Source organism: Scyliorhinus canicula, chromosome 28 (genome assembly GCF_902713615.1).
Source record: "Scyliorhinus canicula chromosome 28, sScyCan1.1, whole genome shotgun sequence".
Taxonomy (NCBI): domain Eukaryota; kingdom Metazoa; phylum Chordata; class Chondrichthyes; order Carcharhiniformes; family Scyliorhinidae; genus Scyliorhinus; species Scyliorhinus canicula.
Genome location: NC_052173.1, coordinates 4,887,776 through 4,910,237, shown reverse-complemented (window position 1 = coordinate 4,910,237; position 22,462 = coordinate 4,887,776). Strand labels below are relative to the sequence as shown.

Below are 22,462 nucleotides of genomic sequence, written 5' to 3'. Positions count from 1 at the left end.
CAGCATAAGATGTTATGATCTCTCTCTCTCTGCAATCCAAAGAATGTCTCTAAATCACTTGATGATTTCAAAGTGATACCTGTTTCTGTAGAGAATTGAAACCTACTGTCTTTGTTAAAAAGGGTCTAACTTATGGATGTTGTTTGGGAAGTTATTAAGGGTTATCTATCGAGTACACTGTCTTTTGTGGGGCTGTCAGGGTTGGTAGTTGATAAACTGTTTACTGTGGGTTTATAAAATGTTAACTGGATTCATAGAATAAACATTGTTTTGCTTTAAAAAATACTTTTCCATTTCTGCTGTACCACACCTGTAGAGTGGGCCGTGTGCTCCCCATACCACAATCTATTAAAAGTTGTGGGTCAGGTGAACTCCATGATACACTTTGGGGTTCTCTAAACCCTGGCCCATAACAAATTGGGGGCTCGTGGGGTAAAAGTCTATATTTTGTGATTGGGTTGGCGAAGTGAACTTAAAGACAGTGAGAGGTGAGCATATTGTGGTTGCTTTTCCGGTGTGGTATTTTAGTTTAAGTGGAGAGTGTGTTGTGGACAATGGCTCTTTCAGAGGCTCTGAAGTTTTTGGGGGTGGAGACGGTCACACACAGTACCTTACGAACAGAGACAATAAAAAGGCTTTTAGATTTGGCAAAAACATTGCAGTTAGCGTCACCTGACGGCACACAAAAAGAAGAGGTGATTACGGCGTTAGCTGAGCATTTAAAATTGCCTGAGATACAGTCTGACTCATTAGAAATGGCAAAGATTCAGTTACGGATTAAACAACTGGAACATGAAAAGAAGTACAGCAGCTTGAATACGAAATGAGGGGAAAAGAAATAATAGCCCTAGCAGAGCAACAAGAAAAAGACAGAGAGGAAAGGGAAAAAGCGAGAGAGGGAAAAGAAAAAGAGAGAGAGTTTGAACTTCAGAAAATGGCCCTGAAACATGACAGTCAGTTACAATTAACGGAGTTAAGGGAAACGTACAGTTTGAGGGTAGCGATGAGGATAAAGAGAAAGAGCGTAAAATTCAAAGGCTTGCTGGGGATCTATTTAAATATGTTCAAGCATTGCCAAGGTTTGATGAGAAGGAGGTAGAAGCCTTTTTCATTTCATTTGAGAAGGTGGCTAAACAAATGAAATGGCCACAGGACATGTGGGTATTGCTGATTCAAACAAAGTTAGTAGGTAGGGCTAGTGAAGTGTTTGCATCACAATCAGAGGAGGTATCTGGGACGTTTGAGGAGGTGAAAAAATTCATCTTAGGTGCATATGAACTAGTGCCTGAAGCCGACAGACAAAGGTTTTAAAAATCTAAGGAAAGAATTTGGTCAAACATACATGGAGTTTGAAAGGATCAAACAGAGTAATTTTGAGAGGTGGATAAGGGCTTTGAAAATAGACCAAACATAAGAACATAAGAACTAGGAGCAGGAGTAGGCCATCTGGCCCCTCGAGCCTGCTCCGCCATTCAATTAGATCATGGCTGATCTTTTGTGGACTCAGCTCCATTTTCCGGCCCGAACACCATAACCCTTAATCCCTTTATTCTTCAAAAAACTATCTATCTTTACCTTAAAAACATGTAATGAAGGAGCCTCAACTGCTTCACTGGGCAAGGAATTCCATAGATTCACAACCCTTTGGGTGAAGAAGTTCCTCCTAAACTCAGTTCTAAATCTACTTCCCCTTATTTTGAGGCTATGCCCCCTAGTTCTGCTGTCACCCGCCAGTGGAAACAACCTGCCCGCATCTATCCTATCTATTCCCTTCATAATTTTAAATGTTTCTATAAGATCCCCCCTCATCCTTCTAAATTCCAACGAGTACAGTCCCAGTCTACTCAACCTCTCCTCATAATCCAACCCCTTCAGCTCTGGGATTAACCTAGTGAATCTCCTCTGCACACCCTCCAGCGCCAGTACGTCCTTTCTCAAGTAAGGAGACCAAAACTGAACACAATACTCCAGGTGTGGCCGCACTAACACCTTATACAATTGCAACATAACCTCCCTAGTCTTAAACTCCATCCCTCTAGCAATGAAGGACAAAATTCCATTTGCCTTCTTAATCACCTGTTGCACTTGTAAACCAACCTTCTGTGACTCATGCACTAGCACACCCAAGTCTCTCTGAACAGCGGCATGCTTTAATATTTTATCGTTTAAATAATAATCCCGTTTGCTGTTATTCCTACCAAAATGGATAACCTCACATTTGTCAACATTGTATTCCATCTGCCAGACCCGAGCCCATTCACTTAACCTATCCAAATCCCTCTGCAGACTTCCAGTATCCTCTGCACTTTTCGCTTTACCACTCATCTTAGTGTCATCTGCAAACTTGGACACATTGCCCTTGGTCCCCAACTCCAAATCATCAATGTAAATTGTGAACAATTGTGGGCCCAACACGGATCCCTGAGGGACACCACTAGCTACTGATTGCCAACCAGAGAAACACCCATTTATCCCAACTCTTTGCTTTCTATTAATTAACCAATCCTCTATCCATGCTATTACTTTACCCGAAATGCCATGCATCTTTATCTTATGCAGCAACCTTTTGTGTGGCACCTTGTCAAAGGCTTTCTGGAAATCCAGATATACCATATGAAGCTCTCAGAGAAATTATACTTTTTGGAGGAGTTTAAAAGTTCAATTCCTGATGTTATAAGAATTCATGTGGAAGAGCAGAGGGTTAAAACTGTGAAATTAGCAGCAGAAATGGCAGATGATTATGAATTAGTTCATAAATCAAAGGTTGGTTTCCGACATCAGTTTCAGCCGGTGAGGGATAGAAACTGGGGGCATGAGAAATACTCAAGTGGTAAAGGTAAAGGTGATCTGATGGGAGATAATAAAGAGAGTGTACCTCAGATTTAAAAAGAAATTCAGGAGGGTGGAAAAGAAATGAAAAGTTTCAAATGTTTTCACTGTAATAAACTAGGCCATTTAAAGTCACAGTGTTGGTGGTGAAGAAAAGCACTGGGAAGGCTGATGTGGTAAAACAGGATAAGACAGTGGGGTTTGTTAAAGTGGTCAAGGAAAGCCCAAGTGAAGCAAAGGAGGTGCAAAAGATTATGCAGCCTGTTCAAGAGGTGATTGATAAGAAGGTGCCAGATCTCTTTAAAGAATTTACTTGTGTGGGTAAAGTTTACTCATGTGTATCAGGAGGAGCGGGTAAAGAAGTCACAATTTTAAGAGATACGGGAGCTAGTCAATCTTTAATTGGAAGAGATGAGGTTATGTAATTTGGGAAGCATGTTGCCAGAAAAGGTGGCAATATGTGGAATTCAGGGTGAGAGGAGTAGTGTTCCATTATATAAGGTAAGGTTGGAAAGTCCAGTGAAGAGTGGTGAAGTGGTAGTAGGAGTAATAGAGAAACTATCTTGTCCAGGAATACAGTTTATCTTGGGTACTGATATAGCTGGATCGCAGGTGGGAGTGATGCCTACTGTGGTTGATAGGCCAGTGGAAAATCAGACAACTGACGTGTTGAAGGACGAATATCCTGGGATTTTTCCAGATTGTGTAGTAACAAGGTCGCAAGGTTAAGACAAGAGGAGAAATCAAAGAGTGAAGATAAAGTTGAAGTGCAATTATCAGAAACGATTTTTGATCAGATGGTTGAAAAAGAACAAGGTAGTATGGGCTGAGGTTAGAAACAGGAAAGGAGAGGTCACCCTGCTGGGAGTTTTCTATAGGCCACCTAATAGTTCTAGAGATGTAGAGGAAAGGATGGCGAAGATGATTCTGGAAAAGAGCGAAAGTAACAGGGTAGTTGTTATGGGAGACTTTAACTTTCCTAATATTGACTGGAAAAGATATAGTTCGAGTACATTGGATGGGTCGTTCTTTGTACAATGTGTGCAGGAGGGTTTTCTGACACAATATGTTGACAGGCCAACAAGAGGTGAGGCCACTTTGGATTTGGTTTTGGGTAATGAACCAGGCCAGGTGTTAGATCTGGAGGTAAGTGAACACTTTGGAGACAGTGACCACAATTCGGTGACCTTTACATTAGTGATGGAAAGGGATAAGTATACCCCGCAGGGCAAGAGTTATAGCTGGGGGAAGGGCAATTATGATGCCATTAGACATGACTTAGGATGTGTAGGTTGGAGAAGTAGGCTGCAAGGGTTGGGCACACTGGATATGTGGAGCTTGTTCAAGGGACAGCTATTGCGTGTTCTTGATCAGTACGTACCAGTCAGGCAGGGAGGAAAGGGTAGAGCGAGGGAACCGTGGTTTACCAAAGAAGTGGAATCTCTTGTTAAGAGGAAAAAGGAGGCCTATGTGAAGATGAGGCGTGAAGTTTCAGTTGGGGCGCTTGATAGTTACAGGGAAGCGAGGAAGGATCTAAAGAGAGAGCTAAGACGAGCAAGGAGGGGACATGAGAAGTCTTTGGCAGGTAGGATCAAGGAAAACCCAAAAGCTTTCTATAGGTATGTCAGGAATAAAAGAATGACTAGGGTAAGAGTAGGGCCAGTCAAGGACAGTGGTGGGAAGTTGTGTGTGGAGGCTGAGGAGATAAGCGAGATACTAAATGAATACTTTTTGTCAGTATTCACTCAGGAAAAAGATAATATTGTGGAGGAGAATGCTGAGACCCAGGCTATTAGAATAGATGGCATTGAGGTGAGTAGGGAAGAAGTGTTGGCAATTCTGGACAAGGTGAAAATAGATAAGTCCCCGGGGCCTGATGGGATTTATCCTAGGATTCTCTGGGAAGCCAGGGAAGAGATTGCTGAGCCTTTGGCTTTGATTTTTAGGTCATCATTGGCTACAGGAATAGTGCCAGAGGACTGGAGGATAGCAAATGTGGTCCCTTTGTTCAAGAAGGGGAGTAGAGATAACCCCGGTAACTATAGGCCGGTGAGCCTAACATCTGTGGTGGGTAAAGTCTTGGACAGGATTATAAAAGATACGATTTATAATCATCTAGATAGGAATAATATGATTAGGGATAGTCAGCATGGTTTTGTGAAGGGTAGGTCATGCCTCACAAACCTTATCGAGTTCTTTGAGAAGGTGACTGAACAGGTGGACGAGGGTAAAGCAGTTGATGTGGTGTATATGGATTTCAGTAAAGCGTTTGATAAGGTTCCCCACGGTCGGCTATTGCAGAAAATACGGAGGCTGGGGATTGAGGGTGATTTAGAGATGTGGATCAGAAATTGGCTAGTTGAAAGAAGACAGAGAGTGGTGGTTGATGGGAAATGTTCAGAATGGAGTTCAGTTACGAGTGGCGTACCACAAGGATCTGTTCTGGGGCCGTTGCTGTTTGTCATTTTATAAATGACCTAGAGGAGGGAGCAGAAGGATGGGTAAGTAAATTTGCAGACGACACTAAAGTCGGTGGAGTTGTAGACAGTGCGGAAGGATGTTGCAGGTTACAGAGGGACATAGATAAGCTGCAGAGCTGGGCTGAGAGGTGGCAAATGGAGTTTATTGTGGAGAAGTGTGAGGTGATTCACTTTGGAAAGAATAACAGGAATGCGGAATATTTGGCTAATGGTAAAATTCTTGGTAGTGTGGATGAGCAGAGGGATCTCGGTGTCCATGTACATAGATCCCTGAAAGTTGCCACCCAGGTTGATAGGGTTGTGAAGAAGGCCTATGGTGTGATGGCCTTTATTGGTAGAGGGATTGAGTTCCGGAGCCATGAGGTCATGTTGCAGTTGTACAAAACTCTAGTACGGCCGCATTTGGAGTATTGCGTACAGTTCTGGTCGCCCCATTATAGGAAGGACGTAGAAGCTTTGGAACGGGTGCAGAGGAGATTTACCAGGATGTTGCCTGGTATGGAGGGAAAATCTTATGAGGAAAGGCTGATGGACTTGAGGTTGTTTTCGTTAGAGAGAAGAAGGTTAAGAGGTGACCTAATAGAGGCATACAAAATGATCAGAGGGTTAGATAGGGTGGACAGCGAGAGCCTTCTCCCGCGGATGGAGGTGGCTAGCACGAGGGGACATAGCCTTAAATTGAAGGGTAATAGATATAGGACAGAGGTCAGAGGTGGGTTTTTTACGCAAAGAGTGGTGAGGCCGTGGAATGCCCTACCTGCAACAGTAGTGAACTCGCCAACATTGAGGGCATTTAAAAGTTTATTGGATAAGCATATGGATGATAAGGGCATAGTGTAGGTTAGATGGCCTTTAGTTTTTTTTCCATGTCGGTGCAACATTGAGGGCCGAAGGGCCTGTACTGCGCTGTATCGTTCTATGTTCTATGTTCTATGTTAACAGGTGGAGGATGCAGCGGATATTTTTAGTTCAGGAAAATTGGCGGAGTTACAATAGAAAGATATAGAAATAAAACGGATATATCAGAAAGCATATACGGAAGAGGAATCTGAGAGTATACCAGAGTGTTATTACCGTAAAAGTGATGACTTGATGAGAAAATGGAGACCTTTACATATGCAGGCGGATGAGAAGTGGGCAGAAGTTCATCAAGTAGTATTGCCGGTAGGGTACAGAAAGTTGCACATGATGTACCAGTGGGAGGTCATTTGGGAGTAAGGAGAACTCGAGCTAAAATCCAGAAACATTTTTATTGGCCTTGTCATGTGAGAGTACCTTTAAGAAATGGATGTTTAAGCAATATACCTTTAAGAAAATAGTGATGTCTGAGAGTGGGTGGAGCTGAGCTCACTTCTGCTTTTTGGGAGTTTTTGGTTCCAGTTTTGAGGAAAAGAGCTTGGGTGTGTCTGTGTTTGCAGTGAGCTGGATCTGCTGTGATCTCTGCCAGGAAAGACTATCTCTGAATCATTTGGGTGATTTAAACTCATAATAGTGATGTCTTTAAGCTGATGTGTTTCTGTTTAAAGGTGCCAAGTCTTTTGGAGGTTTGAAGGAACATCGAGGGATTATTTAGTGTCGTATTATTTTCGGGGTATCTTTGAAGTAAGGGGTGTTCAGGTATCCAATGTTTATTTAAAAAGGTTAAGTTGAACTCATGGAATAAACATTGTTTTGTGTTTAAAAACCCACGTGTCCATAATTGTAATACCACACCTGGAGACCAAGCCGTGTGCTTCAAAAGCAACAATACATTAAAGGGGGAGGTTGGTTGAACTCCATGGTACATTTTGGGGTTCTGAAAACACCGCTCCCATAACAGCCTGGACTACATAAAGATGTAGTTACATTTTCTCGATCATGTCACACATGTCAAGTGATAGGGAAACCTCAAGCAGTGATAAAACCAACGCCCTTAATACCCATTCCAGCATTAGAGGAACCTTTTACAAGGGTCTTAATTGATTGTGTAGGACTGCTTCCTAAAACGAAAAGTGGAAATCAATATCTTTTGACTATAATGGATGTGTCTACTAGGTTTCCAGAGGCCATTTCAGTATGGAATATTACAGCTAAAAAGATTGTGGAGGAATTACTTAAATTCTTTACTAGATATAAACTACCCACAGAAATCGAATTGGATCAAAGATCAAGTTTTACCTCAAGGTTATTCAAAGAACTTATGGATAGCTTCGGAATAAAACAATTTAAATCAACTGCGTACCATGCAGAATCGCAGGGAGCGTTAGAAAGGTGGCATCAGACATTAAAGACAATGTTGAGGGCTTATTGTCAAGATTATCCAGAGGATTGGGATAAAGGAATTCCATTCGTACTGTTTGCAATTAGGGATGCACCTAATGAGTTAACCAAATGTAGTCCTTTTGAACTAATTTTTGGTCATGAGGTAAGAGGACCACTTAAATTGATTAAATAAAAATTGGTGAGTGAGAAATCAGAAATTACATTATTGGATTAAGTGTCAAATTTTAGGGAACGATTAAATAGAGCAGGGGAATTGGCGAGACAACATTTAAAGGTTGCACAACATGTGATGAAACGGGTAGCGGACAAGAAAGATAAAGTTCGTAGTTTTGCCACTGGAGATAAAGTTTTAGTATTGTTACCAATGGTAGGTGAACCTTTAGAAGCAAGGTTTTGTGGACCTTATCAGATTGAAAGGAAATTAAGTGAGGTGAATTATGTGGTAAGAACATAAGAACATAAGAACTAGGAGCAGGAGTAGGCCATCTGGCCCCTCGAGTCTGCTCCACCATTCAATGAGATCATGGCTGATCTTTTGTGGACTCAGCTCCACTTTCCGGCCCGAACACCATAACCCCTAATCCCTTTATTCTTCAAAAAACTATCTATCTTTACCTTAAAAACATGTAATGAAGGAGCCTCATCTGCTTCACTGGGCAAGGAATTCCATAGATTCACAACCCTTTGGGTAAAGAAGTTCCTCCTAAACTCAGTCCTAAATCTACTTCCCCTTATTTTGAGTCTATGCCCCCTAGTTCTGCTTTCACCCACCAGTGGAAACAACCCTATGCAACAGTGCATCTATCCTATCTATTCCCATCATAATTTTCTATGTTTCTATAAGATCCCCCCTCATCTTTCTAAATTCCAACGAGTACAGTCCCAGTCTACTCAACCTCTCCTCGTAATCCAACCTCTTCAACTCTGGGATTAACCTAGTGAATCTCCTCTGCACACCCTCCAGTGCCAGTATGTCCTTTCTCAAGTAAGGAGACCAAAACTGAACACAATACTCCAGGTATGGCCTCACTAACACCTTATACAATTGCAGCATAACCTCCCTAGTCTTAAACTCCATCCCTCTAGCAATGAAAGACAAAATTCCATTCACCGCCTTAATCACCTGTTGCACCTGTAAACCAACTTTTTGCGACTCATGCACTAGCACAACCAGGTCTCTCTGCACAGCAGCATGTTTTAATATAATTTAAATAATCCCGTTTGCTGTTATTCCTACCAAAATGGATAACCTCACATTTGTCAACATTGTATTCCATCTGCCAGACCCGAGCCCATTCACTTAACCTATCCAAATCCCTCTGCAGACTTCCAGTATCCTCTGCACTTTTTGCTTTACCACTCATCTTAGTGTCATCTGCAAACTTGGACACATTGCCCTTGGTCCCCAACTCCAAATCATCTATGTAAATTGTGAACAATTGTGGGCCCAACACGGATCCCTGAGGGACACCACTAGCTACTGATTGCCAACCAGAGAAACACCCTTGAATCCCCACTCTTTGCTTTCTATTAATTAACCAATCCTCTATCCATGCTACTACTTTACCCTTAATGCCAGATAGAAGGAAGACTCACCGAGTGTGCCATGTGAATATGCTTAAAAGGTACTTTGAAAGGGAAGGAGAGAAAAAGGAGGTTTTAATGATTCCAACCCAAAGTGACAAACCAAATCCAGATGACTGTGAATTCGACATACCTCAAATTAAATTGGAAAATGAGGATGTTGTTAAAAATTGGTATAAATTGTTGAATTATCTTCCAGAGGAAAACAGAACTGACCTGAAAGAGTTATTGATATCACATGGGCAAGTTTGTGGAGATAGTGATGGTACCTAAACCAGACGGTACCCAACGGTTGTGTGTGGGCTATAGAAAGGTTAATGCAGTTACAAGAATGGACTCTTATCCTATCCCACGTTTGGAGGATTGCATTGAGAAGGTGGGACAATCTGCTTTTATTTCCAAACTGGATTTAGTTAAAGGTCACTGACAGGTACCTACATCCGAAAGGGCGAAGGAGATTTCAGCTTTTGTGACTCCAGATGGTATAGACCAATTCAAAGATATGCCATTCGGCATGAAGAACGATCCAGCCACATTGTCCACCCCATGTACAACACAGACACACAACCCCATGTACAACACAGACACACAAACCCATGTACAACACAGACACACAAACCCATGTACAACATACACACACACAACCCCATGTACAACATACACACACACAACCCCATGTACAACAGACACACAACCCCATGTACAACACACACACACAAACCCATGTACAACATGCACACACACAACTCCATGTACAACAGACACACACAACCCCATGTACAAGACAAAAACACAAACCCATGTATAACACACACAAACACAAACCCATGTGCAACACACATACACACACAACCCCATGTACAACACACACACAAACCCATGTACAACATACACACACACAACCCCATGTACAACATACACACACACAACCCCATGTACAACACAGACACACACAAACTCATGTACAACACACACACACACAAACTCATGTACAAAACACACACACAAACCCATGTACAAAACACACACACACAAACCCATGTACGAAACACACACACACAAACCCATGTACAACAGACACACACAACCCCATGTACAAGACAAACACACAAACCCATGTATAACACACACATGTTGTACATGGGTTTGTGTGTGTGTTGTACATGGGGTTGTGTGTGTATGTGTGTTGCACATGGGTTTGTGCAACACACATACACACAACCCCATGTACAACACACACACAAACCCATGTACAACACACACAACCCCATGTGCAACACACACACACAACCCCATGTACAACACACACAAACCCATGTATAACACACACACACAAACCCATGTACAACACACACACAACCCCATGTACAACACACACATAACCCCATGTACAACACACAATCACACACCCCCATGTACAACATACACACACAAACCCATGTACAACACACGCAACCCTGTGTACAACACACAATCACACCCCCCATGTACAACACACACACAAACCCATGTACAACACACACACACACAACCCTGTGTACAACACACAATCACACACACACAACCCCATGTACAACACACACGCACAACCCCACGTACAACACACAAACCCATGTATAACACACGCACAGAAACCCATGTACAACACACACACAACCCCATAAACGTCCAGATACAAAAGAATCAAATGCACAGACAAATATACAAGAGTGAATTTAAGCAGACGTACGATGGTGGCAACGGCCATTTTGCTGATGCTCTGCAGGACTTTCTTTTTCTTTTCCCTCTTTTTGACCTGGTCTGGACTCAATCCAATCAACTTGGCCATGGTATCCTGGAAGAAGTTTTTGTTTCCATAATAAATGGGAGCGTTGTAAGCTAATATCTTCAGGCCGGGAATTTCATGGCACTGGAATGGAATGAGAAGGGCTGGAGTACGTGAGACCGAATCGACATTCACGAAGCAGACGCCTTAAGCAATAAAAGAGGACGGGATACATGCTTACATCCACGGACTGGGGAACAAGAAGGAAGATGCAATAATGCAGGTGGAAATGAATATCCCCCCCCCATTCCATTGACATGAATAGAAGCCAATTATCATAGAATTTACAGTGCAGAAGGCCATTCGGCCCATTGAGTCTGCACCGGCTCTTGGAAAGAGCGCCCTACCCAAGGTCAACACCTCCACCCTATCCCCATAACCCAGTAACCCCACCCAACACTAAGGGCAATTTTGGACACTAAAGTCAATTTATCATGGCCAATCCACCTAACCTGCACATCTTTGGGCACTAAGGGACAATTTAGCATGGCCAATCCACCTAACCGGCACATCTTTGGACTGTGGGAGGAAACCAGAGCACCCGGAGGAAACCCACGCACACACGGGGAGAACATACAGACTCCACACAGACAGTGACCCAAGCCAGAATCGAACCTGGGATCCTGGAGCTGTGAAGCAATTGTGCTAACCACTGGGCTACCATGTTATGTTCCGTAACAGCAACAATTTCTCATTATAAAACACGTCCAATATAGTCAGGGTTCCAAGGTGCTTCCTGGGGGTGACTACCAACCAAAAACATTGCCGGAACTCTCTGCCCGTTGGGATTTTCTGTTGCCACCGGCAGCGCGCGCCCGCACACGGGTTTCCCGGAAGCGTGGGGTGACTTCAATGGGAAATCCCATTGACAAGCAGCGGGAGTAGAGAATCCCACCACCAGCGAATGGCGCATCGCTGAGAAACACGCAGCTCGGGGACTGGAGAATCTCGCCCCTGACCATCAGCCGCATCAGGCGATATTAGATCAGGTGACCAAAATCTTGGTCAATAAGGTTGGTTTGAAGGAGTGTCTGAAAATTGGAAAGTGAGGTAGAGAGGGCGACGGAGATTTTAGGGAGGGCACAGCGGCCAATGGCGGAGATTTAAAATCGAGGATGCACAAGAGGCCGGAATTGGAGGAGCGCAGAGATCTCGGAGAGTTGTCGGGGCTGGAGGAGGTTACAGAGATAGCGAGGGGTGTAGGGGGCTGGAGGAGATGACAGAGATAGGGAGGGGTGGAGGGGGCTGGAGCAGGTGACAGAGATAGGGAGGGGTGCAGGGGACTGGAGGAGGATACAGAGATAGGGAGGGGTGTAGGGGCTGGAGGAGGTTACAGAGATAGGGAGGGTTGTAGGGGCTGGAGGAGGTTACAGAGATAGGGAGGGTTGTAGGGGCTGGTGGAGGTTACAGAGATAGGGAGGGTTGTAGGGGCTGGAGGAGGTTACAGAGATAGGGAGGGGTGTAGGTGGCTGGAGGAGGTTACAGAGCTAGGGAGGGATGTAGGGGTTGGAGGAGGTTACAGAGATAGGGAGGGGTGTAGGGGGCTGGAGGAGGTTACAGAGATAGGGAGGGGTGGAGGGGGCTGGAGGAGGATACAGAGATAGGGAGGGTTGTAGGGCTGGAGGAGGTTACAGAGATAGGGAGGGATGTAGGGGGCTGGAGGAGGTTACAGAGATAGGGAGGGGTGTAGGAGTTGGAGGAGGTTACACAGATTGGGAGGGGTGTAAGGGGCTGGAGAAGGTTACAGAGATAGGGAGGGGTGTAGGGGACTGGAGGAGGTTACAGAGATAGGGAGGGGTGTAGGGGGCTGGAGGAGGTTACAGAGATAGGGAGGGTTGTAGGGGGCTGGAGTATGTTACAGAGATCGGGAGGGTTGTAGGGACTGGAGGAGGTTACAGAGATAGGAGGGGTTGTAGGGGGGCTGGAGGAGGTTACAGAGATAGGGAGGGGTGTAGGGGGCTGGAGGAGGTTACAGAGATAGGGAGGGGTGTAGGGGGCTGGAGGAGGTTACAGAGATAGGGAGGGGTGTAGGGGGGCTGGAGGAGGTTACAGAGATAGGAGGGGGTGTAGGTGCTGGAGGAGGTTCCAGAGATAGGGACGGGGGTGTAGGGGCTGGAGGAGGTTACAGAGATAGGGAGGGGTGTAGGGGCTGGAGGAGGTTACAGAGATAGGGAGGGGTGTAGGGGTTGGAGGAGGTTATATGTATGGTCACTATTCAGGGTCATTTGTGATAAATGGCCATTTTGATGAGGTACCAGAGGACTCCCAGGACCTGTAAATCTAGACACCAGTAAGATGCAATTCAGGACAGGAGGCAAAAGGGAGGGGGCAAAACGCAATCACTTCTGCTGCTTAAACATTATTCTGTTCACAAAGGCGGGATGGAACTGTGCTGACGTCTGCGATTTATCCACACTGTCTCCCCCCAATGCAGACACCACTGCGTCTGGCCTGTCTGCTATCACAGCCCTTACACTACAGTCCTATAACTTAGAACTTACCAGGCTGCCCTCCACCGGCTTGTATATCTCTGTATTTGAAGCTCGGCCCAGCACGGAACAGCCAGCTCTGGAACATAAAGCCAAGTCAGAAAGGTTAGCAGTGGATGTTTCCTGAGTCGTAACCTTCATCAACAGCGCCCCTGCTGTTAACCTTTAGAAATTCAGGGGCCAAAGGTTCTCTCTGGGGGGTTTTGGCCTGCTCGATCTGGCTTTTCTGCCCGACCTTACGAGCCCCGGCTGGGTTGACCTCCGCCCTCTACAGTGGAAGCTGTATGAGCCCCCTGGGGAAGCTCGATTCTCGAACTCGCATTATATCCCTCGCCTTGAGAATCTAAAACCAAGTCCACCCATTGCTCGGTCAGCTGTGACAAAACACAACTGTGGTGCAATATGCGAGCCCTCTCACCGATCACACCTTTCCAGAACTCGGGACATCCCAAAGCGCTTTACAGCCAATGAAGCGCTTTTTGGAAGAGTGGTCCCTGCTGTGATGTAGGAAACACAGCAGCCATTTTGAGCACAGCATGATCCCAGAAACAAGCATGTGATCATGACCAGACCACATGTTTGCATTGTGTTTGTGAAGACCATAAGACATAGGAGCAGAATTGGGCCACTCGGCCCATCGACTCTGCTCCGCCATTCAATCATGGCTGATATTCTTCTCGTCCACATTCTCCTGCCTTCGCCCCAATAAGTTGTTGAGGGAGAAATACTGACCAGAATGCAGCCGAATGCAGGGGAAGTCGACCCCCCCCCCCCCCCCCAACAGACTGGTATAGTCTCAAGACTGTTGCCATGGCGAGGGATGGAGTTGGTAGTTAGGGAATGGAGTTGGAGCGGCGACTCTGCTCCGCCATTCAATCAATGGCTTCAGGCTTCCCAATATTTAATTGGAGGGAATTCCTGCTCATCCGGTACTGGGTGTGGGATAAGCAGTCTGATCATTTTGAGCACAGTAAGAAGTCTTACAACACCAGGTTAAAGTCCAACAGGTTTGTTTCAAACACGAGCTTTCGGAGCACGGCTCCTTCTTCAGGTAAAAAAAAAAAGATTTTTTTTTTTTTTTTACCTGAAGAAGGAGCCGTGCTCCGAAAGCTCGTGTTTGAAACAAACCTGTTGGACTTTAACCTGGTGTTGTAAGACTTCTTACTGTGCTCACCCCAGTCCAACGCCGGCATCTCCACATCATGATCATTTTGAGACAGTGGAGGAGTCGAGAGAGAGGTGGGGTGAGGTTCTGAGGAAGTGCTGCACTGTCAGAGGGTCAGTACTGTGGGAGTGCTGCACTGTCAGAGGGTCAGTACTGAGGGAGTGCTGCACTGTCAGAGGGTCAGTACTGAGGGAGTGCTGCACTGTCAGAGGGTCAGTACTGAGAGAGTGCCGCACTGTCAGAGGGTCAGTACTGTGGGAGTGCTGCACTGTCAGAGGGTCAGTACTGAGGGAGTGCCGCACTGTCAGAGGGTCAGTACTGAGGGAGTGCTGCACTGTCTGAGGGTCAGTACTGAGGGAGTGCTGCACTGTCAGAGGGTCAGTACTGAGGGAGTGCTGCACTGTCAGAGGGTCAGTACTGAGGGAGTGCCGCACTGTCAGAGGGTCAGTACAAAGGGAGTGCTGCGCTGTCAGAGGGTCAGTACTGTGGGAGTGCCGCACTGTCAGAGGGTCAGTACAGAGGGAGTGCTGCGCTGTCAGAGGGTCAGTACTGTGGGAGTGCCGCACTGTCAGAGGGTCAGTACTGAGGGAGTGCTGCACTGTCAGAGGGTCAGTACTGAGGGAGTGCCACACTGTCAGAGGGTCAGTACTGAGGGAGTGCCGCACTGTCAGAGGGTCAGTACTGAGGGAGTGCCGCACTGTCAGAGGGTCAGTACAGAGGGAGTGCCGCACTGTCAGAGGGTCAGTACTGAGGGAGTGCTGCACTGTCAGAGGGTCAGTACTGAGGGAGTGCCGCACTGTCAGAGGGTCAGTACTGAGGGAGTGCTGCACTGTCTAAGGGTCAGTACTGAGGGAGTGCCGCACTGTCAGAGGGTCAGTACTGAGGGAGTGCCGCACTGTCAGAGGGTCAGTACTGTGGGAGTGCTGCACTGTCTGAGGGTCAGTACTGAGGGAGTGCCGCACTGTCAGAGGGTCAGTACTGAGGGAGTGCTGCACTGTCTAAGGGTCAGTACTGAGGGAGTGCCGCACTGTCAGAGGGTCAGTACTGAGGGAGTGCCGCACTGTCAGAGGGTCAGTACTGTGGGAGTGCTGCACTGTCTGAGGGTCAGTACTGAGGGAGTGCCGCACTGTCAGAGGGTCAGTACTGAGGGAGTGCTGCACTGTCTAAGGGTCAGTACTGAGGGAGTGCCGCACTGTCAGAGGGTCAGTACTGAGGGAGTGCCGCACTGTCAGAGGGTCAGTACTGAGGGAGTGCTGCACTGTCAGAGGTCAGTACTGAGGGAGTGCTGCACTGTCAGAGGGTCAGTACTGAGAGAGTGCCGCACTGTCAGAGGGTCAGTACTGAGCGAGTGCTGCACTGTCAGAGGGTCAGTACTGACGGAGTGCTACACTGTCAGAGGGACAGTACTGAGGGAGTGCTGCACTGTCAGAGGGTCAGTACTGTGGGAGTGCTGCACTGTCAGAGGTCAGTACTGAGGGAGTGCTGCACTGTCAGAGGGTCAGTACTGAGGGAGTGCTGCACGGTCGGAGGGTCAGGACTGAGGGTGCGCCGCACTGTCAGAGGTTCAGTGCTGAGGGAGTGCTGCACGGTCGGAGGGTCAGGACTGAGAGTGCGCCACACTGTCAGAGGGTCAGTACTGAAAGAGTGCTGCACTGTCAAAGGGTCAGTACTGAGGGAGTGCCGCACTGTCAGAGGGTCAGTACTGAGGGAGTGCCGCACTGTCAGAGGGTCAGTACTGAGGGAGTGCCGCACTGTCAGAGGGTCAGTACTGAGGGAGTGCCGCATTGACAGAGGGTCAGTACTGAGGGAGTGCTGCACTGTCAGAGGTCAGTGCTGAGGGAGTGCCACACTGTCAGAAGGTCAGTACTGTGGGAGTGCTGCACTTTCAGAGCGTCAGTGCTGAGGGAGTGCTGCACTGTCACTGTGTCAGTACTGAGGGAGTGCTGCACTGTCAGAGGGTCAGTACTGAGGGAGTGCTGCACTGTCAGACGGTCAGTACTGAGGGAGTGCCGCACTGTCAGAGGGTCAGTACTGAGGGAGTGCTGCACTGTCAGAAGGTCAGTACTGAGGGAGTGCTGCACTGTCAGAGAGTCAGTACTGAGGGAGTGCCGCACTGTCAGAGGGTCAGTACTGAGTGAGTGCTGCACTGTCAGAGGGTCAGTACTGAGGGAGTGCTGCACTGTCAGAGGGTCAGTACTGAGGGAGTGCTGCACTGTCAGAGGGTCAGAGGGTCAGTACTAAGGGAGTGCCGCACTGTCAGAGGGTCAGTACTGAGGGAGTGCTGCACTGTCAGAGGGTCAGTACTGAGGGAGTGCCGCACTGTCAGAGGGTCAGTACTGAGGGAGTGCTGCACTGTCAGAGGGTCAGTACTGAGGGAGTGCTGCACTGTCAGAGGGTCAGTACTGAGGGAGTGCTGCACTGTCAGACGGTCAGTACTGAGGGAGTGCCGCACTGTCAGAGGGTCAGTACTGAGGGAGTGCCGCACTGTCAGAGGGTCAGTACTGAGGGAGTGCTGCACTGTCAGAAGGTCAGTACTGAGGGAGTGCTGCACTGTCAGAGAGTCAGTACTGAGGGAGTGCCGCACTGTCAGAGGGTCAGTACTGAGTGAGTGCTGCACTGTCAGAGGGTCAGTACTGAGGGAGTGCTGCACTGTCAGAGGGTCAGAGGGTCAGTACTAAGGGAGTGCCGCACTGTCAGAGGGTCAGTACTGAGGGAGTGCCGCACTGTCAGAGGGTCAGTACTGAGGGAGTGCTGCACTGTCAGAGGGTCAGTACTGAGGGAGTGCTGCACTGTCAGACGGTCAGTACTGAGGGAGCTCCGCACTGTCAGAGGGTCGATACTGAGCGAGTGTTGCACTGTCAGAGGGCCAGTGCTGAGGGAGTCCCGCACTGTCAGAGGGTCAGCACTGAGGGAGTGCCGCACTGTCAGAGGGTCAGTACTGAGGGAGTGCCGCACTGTCAGAGGGTCAGTACTGAGGGAGTGTCGCACTGTCAGAGGGTCAGTACTGAGGGACTGCTGCACTGTCAGAGGGTCAGTACTGAGGGAGTGCCGCACTGTCAGAGGGTCAGTACTGAGGGAGTGCTGCACTGTCAGAGGGTCAGTACTGAGGGAGTGCTGCACTGTCAGAGGGTCAGGACTGAGGGAGTGCCGCACTGTCAGAGGGTCAGTACTGAGGGAGTGCCGCACTGTCAGAGGGTCAGTACTGAGGGCGTGCTGCACTGTCAGAGGGTCAGTACTGAGGGAGTGCCGCACTGTCAGAGGGCCAGTACTGAGGGAGTGCCGCACTGTCAGAGGGTCAGTACTGAGGGAGTGCTGCACTGTCAGAGGGTCAGTACTGAGGGAGTGCCGAACTGTCAGAGGGTCAGTACTGAGGGAGTGCTGCACTGTCAGAGGGTCAGTACTGAGGGAGTGCCGCACTGTCAGAGGGTCAGTACTGAGGGAGTGCTGCGCTGTCAGAGGGTCAGTACTGAGGGAGTGCCGCACTGTCAGAGGGTCAGTACTGAGGGAGTGCCGCACTGTCAGAGGGTCAGTACTGAGGGAGCGCTGCACTGTCAGAGGGTCAGTACTGAGGGAGCGCCTCACTGTCAGAGGGTCAGTACTGAGGGAGTGCCGCACTGTCAGAGGGTCAGTACTGAGGGGCTGCTGCACTGTCAGAGGGTCAGTACTGAGGGAGTGCCGCACTGTCAGAGGGTCAGTACTGAGGGAGTGCTGCACTGTCAGAGGGTCAGTACTGAGGGAGTGCCGCACTGTCAGAGGGTCAGTACTGAGGGAGTGCTGCATTGTCAGAGGGTCAGTACTGAGGGAGTGCCGCACTGTCAGAGGGTCAGTACTGAGGGAGTGCCGCACTGTCAGAGGGTCAGTACTGAGGGAGAGCTGCACTGTCAGAGGGTCAGTACTGAGGGAATGCCGCACTGTCAGAGGGTCAGTACTGAGGGAGTGCCGCACTGTCGGAGGGTCAGTACTGAGGGAGTGCTGCACTATCAGAGGGTCAGTACTGAGGGAGTGCTGCACTGTCAGAGGGTCAGTACTGAGGGAGTGCCGCACTGTCAGAGGGTCAGTGCTGAGGGAGTGCTGCACTGTCAGAGGGTCAGTACTGAGGGAGTGCCGCACTGTCAGAGGGTCAGTACTGAGGGAGTGCTGCACTGTCAGAGGGTCAGTACTGAGGGAGAGCTGCACTGTCAGAGGGTCAGTACTGAGGGAGTGCTGCACTGTCAGAACTCCTCCATTCCTTTTTAAAAATGTATTCCTTCATGAGATGTGTATATGCCTGGGTATGAGTGCGTTGCCACACCATTTCAGCGAGGGCAGTTAAGAATCAACCACATTCCTACATGTCGGTCACACCAGACCAGGTTGTGACCGATTTCCTTCCATTCGTCAACCAGATGGGGCTTTGCCACAATCGACGATTGTTGTCTCAGACTGAGACTAGCTTCACCCTCCGGATATTATTAATTGAATTTAAATTGTACTGTCGTGGTGGGATTTGAACCCATGATCCCAGACCATTAACTTGGGCTCCTGGAATTCTAGTCCAGTGACAATGCCAGTATGCCACCATCTCTGGACTGGCAGAACATACTCAGAAACCAACATCTGTCTTCCAATCATGGCTCCTTGGTGTTATGGGCCAGGGTTTAGAGAACCCCAAAGTGTATCATGGAGTTCACCTGACCCACAACTTTTAATAGATTGCGGTTATGGGGAGCACACGGGCCTACTTTACAGGTGTGGTACACCAGAGATCTAAAGTACTTTTAAATTAAAACAATGTTTATTTATGAAACCAGTTAACACTTTATAAACCCACAGTAAACATCTTAACAACTATCAACACCGATAAATACCCCAAAGGATACAGTACTCTATAAGTAACCCCTAATCTTTCCTTGCAACATCCGTAAGACAAAAGACCCTTTTTAAACACAGAGATCAGGTTTAAATTCTCTACTAAGAGCAGTTATCACTTTGAAATCAACCAAATGAACACTCTTCAGCTGGTAGAGAGATCCATGCATATCTGCTAGCTTGCACTGCAGCTCTCCACTCTGAAAACTCTAAACACACCCTGTAGCAAACAGCCTAAAACGAAATTAAAGCAGACAGCCCAGCTCCACCCACACTCTGACATCACTGATAATCACCCATTTCTTTAAGGCACATCCACTACAGCTATTTTTATACACACCCATTTCTTAAACACCCATTTCTTAAAGGTACTCTCACATGACACTTGGTGACATCAGAATTTGCTTTCCTCAGTTTCTTCCTCCTCGGTTTCAGTTATTCTGGAAGAGGGAAGATTGAAGTTGTTTCTTTCTGCAGTGTTATAGGTGCAAGGAATGTTTTGCTGCAGGGATTAGGAACATAGGGGGCTATGTAGGGGCTGGTTTAGCTCACTGGGCTAAATCGCTGGCTTTTAAATCGCTGGCTTTAACGGGCAGCACGGTAGCTAGCATAAATGCTTCACAGCTCCAGGGTCCCAGGTTCGATTCCCGGCTGGGTCACTGTCTGTGCGGAGTCTGCACGTCCTCCCTGTGTGTGCGTGGGTTTCCTCTGGATGCTCCGGTTTCCTCCTACAGTCCAAAGATGTGCGGGTTAAGTGGATTGGCCATGCTAAATTGCCCGTAGTGTCCTAAAAAGTAAGGTTAGGGAGGGGTTGGGTTACGGGTATAGGGTGGATACGTGGGTTTGAGTAGGGTGATCATTGCTCGGCATAACATCGGGGGCCGAAGGGCCTGTTCTGTGCTGTACTGTTCTATGTTCTTAAGCAGACCAAGCAGGCCAGCAGCACGGTTCGATTCCTGTATCAGCCTCCCCGGACAGGCGCCGGAATGTGGCGACTAGGGGCTTTTCACAGTAACTACATTGAAGCCTACTCGTGACAATAAGCGATTTTCATTTAATTTCATTCATAGGAACAGGAGGAGGCCATTCAGCCCCTCGAGGATGTCCTGCCATTCAATGAGATCATGTTTGATTTGTGACCTAACTCCATACACCTGCCTTTGGCTCGTATCCCTTAATATCTTTGCTTAATAAAAATCTGAGATTTAAAATGAACAACTGTTCCAGCTCCAGCTGCTGTGTGTGGGAGAGCGTTCCAAACCTCTACCACCCTTTGAGTGAAGAAGTTCTTCCCAACATCTCTCCCGAACAGTAGAATACGCCCCCTAGTTTTAAAATCTCCAACCAGTGGAAATAGTTTATCTTTATTTACCCCGGGCGGGATTCTCCGTAGCCCGACGCCGAATCCGCGTTCGTCGATCGGGCGGAGAATGGATTTCCACGCCGAAATACGGGCCGGTGTCGGTTTGACGACATTCCTCCACGCTCCGCCCCTTCCAAACTGACATCATCGTGCCGTGCACCGCACGGCATTGCCGCATCATCGGCCGGTCCACCCCCCCCCCCCCCCGATGGGCCGCGTTCCCGACGGCGCAGGACACGCGTGGTCGCAACCGTGCGGGAACCCAGCATGATGGCTGTGGACTGTGTCCAGCACCCACCACACTCGGCCATGATCCATGCCGCTGGCTGGGGGGGGGGGGGGGGGGGGGCTTCTGCCGGGGCTGGGGGGGTGGGCCAGGGGGTGGGTGGTGCGTTCACGGTTGGCAGGTTGGGTTCGCGCATGGCCGGCGCCATGTTTTATGGCGCGACCGGTGCAAGTCGTCAGCGCGGCTTGGCCATTCGCCGGCCATTTTCGCCGCGGGTGGTGGGAGTTTCAGTCGGCGCCAGTGCTGGCCCCTTACCGGTACCGGAACCGGTGAGGGGTTCCTGCCGATTTTACGGTTGTGAAGGAGCTCGCACGCTCCGCTGGAGTCACCACTCAGTCTCCCACACGGAGAATCCTGTCCCCCGTCTTTCTCTGTTAACCTCTTGAATACTTCGATCTGATGACCTTTAAACTTCTAAATACTGGTGAAAACTGGTCTAATTTGAGTAATTGGTTAAGACAGAGACCAATTCACCTCTTAAAGGAAGATTGGATGAATACAGGCAGTGCTCGACTTTACTACATCTGAGTTGTGGCAAATGTCCCTTCCAATGTTTAATACTGACATCCCATTTCGACTCTACAACCTGGGTGTTGTCAGTATGAAGCCACCCCAGCACGTTGTGTGTTGATCTTCTGCATCGCCTTGGATAGGTTGAGCCATCTTTAATAGTTTGGAAACGAGTGTTTTCTTTTGGTCAATTTTTTCGGCAGAAGAGTTACGGTTTTAATGTATTTATACACTTATGTAATTAATATGCGCTCCGAGTCACAAAAGTTTCAGGTTAACCAGGCAACAGACAGTGATTGGCGGCTTCATTATGTCCCCCACACTAACCGAGGAACTTGTGCAAAGGTGTGTAGACATCCGCAGCCGCCTCAATGGTTTCATAGAATCATAGAATTTACAGTGCAGAAGGAGGCCATTCGGCCCATCGAGTCTGCACCGGCCCTTGCAAAGAGCACCCTACCCAATGTCAACACCTCCACCCTATCCCCATAACCCAGTAACCCCACCCAACACTAAGGGCAATTTTGGACACTAAGGGCAGGGCAGTGTTGAACACAGAACATACAGTGCAGAAGGAGGCCATTCGGCCCATCGAGTCTGCACCGGCCCTTGCAAAGAGCACCCTACCCAATGTCAACACCTCCACCCTATCCCCATAACCCAGTAACCCCACCCAACACTAAGGGCAATTTTGGACACTAAGGGCAGGGCAGTGTTGAACACAGAACATACAGTGCAGAAGGAGGCCATTCGGCCCATCGAGTCTGCACCGACCCACTTAAGCCCTCACTTCCACCCTATCCCCGTAACCCAGTAACCCC

General features: G+C 48.2%; 1 protein-coding gene across 3 annotated transcripts in view; it reads right to left on the bottom strand.

The window, feature by feature from the left end:
* The window catches only part of slc26a10 (solute carrier family 26 member 10), a 127,800-nt gene that overhangs the window by 31,088 nt on the left and 74,250 nt on the right, over positions 1–22,462 (bottom strand). For all 3 annotated transcript variants that reach the window (XM_038786695.1, XM_038786696.1, XM_038786694.1), the window contains exons 12-13: positions 13,482–13,548; positions 10,885–11,064 (exon numbers count right to left, since the gene is read on the bottom strand). In XM_038786695.1, coding sequence (XP_038642623.1) covers positions 10,885–11,064; positions 13,482–13,548 — 247 coding nt within the window. The remainder of the gene's footprint in view (positions 1–10,884; positions 11,065–13,481; positions 13,549–22,462) is intronic.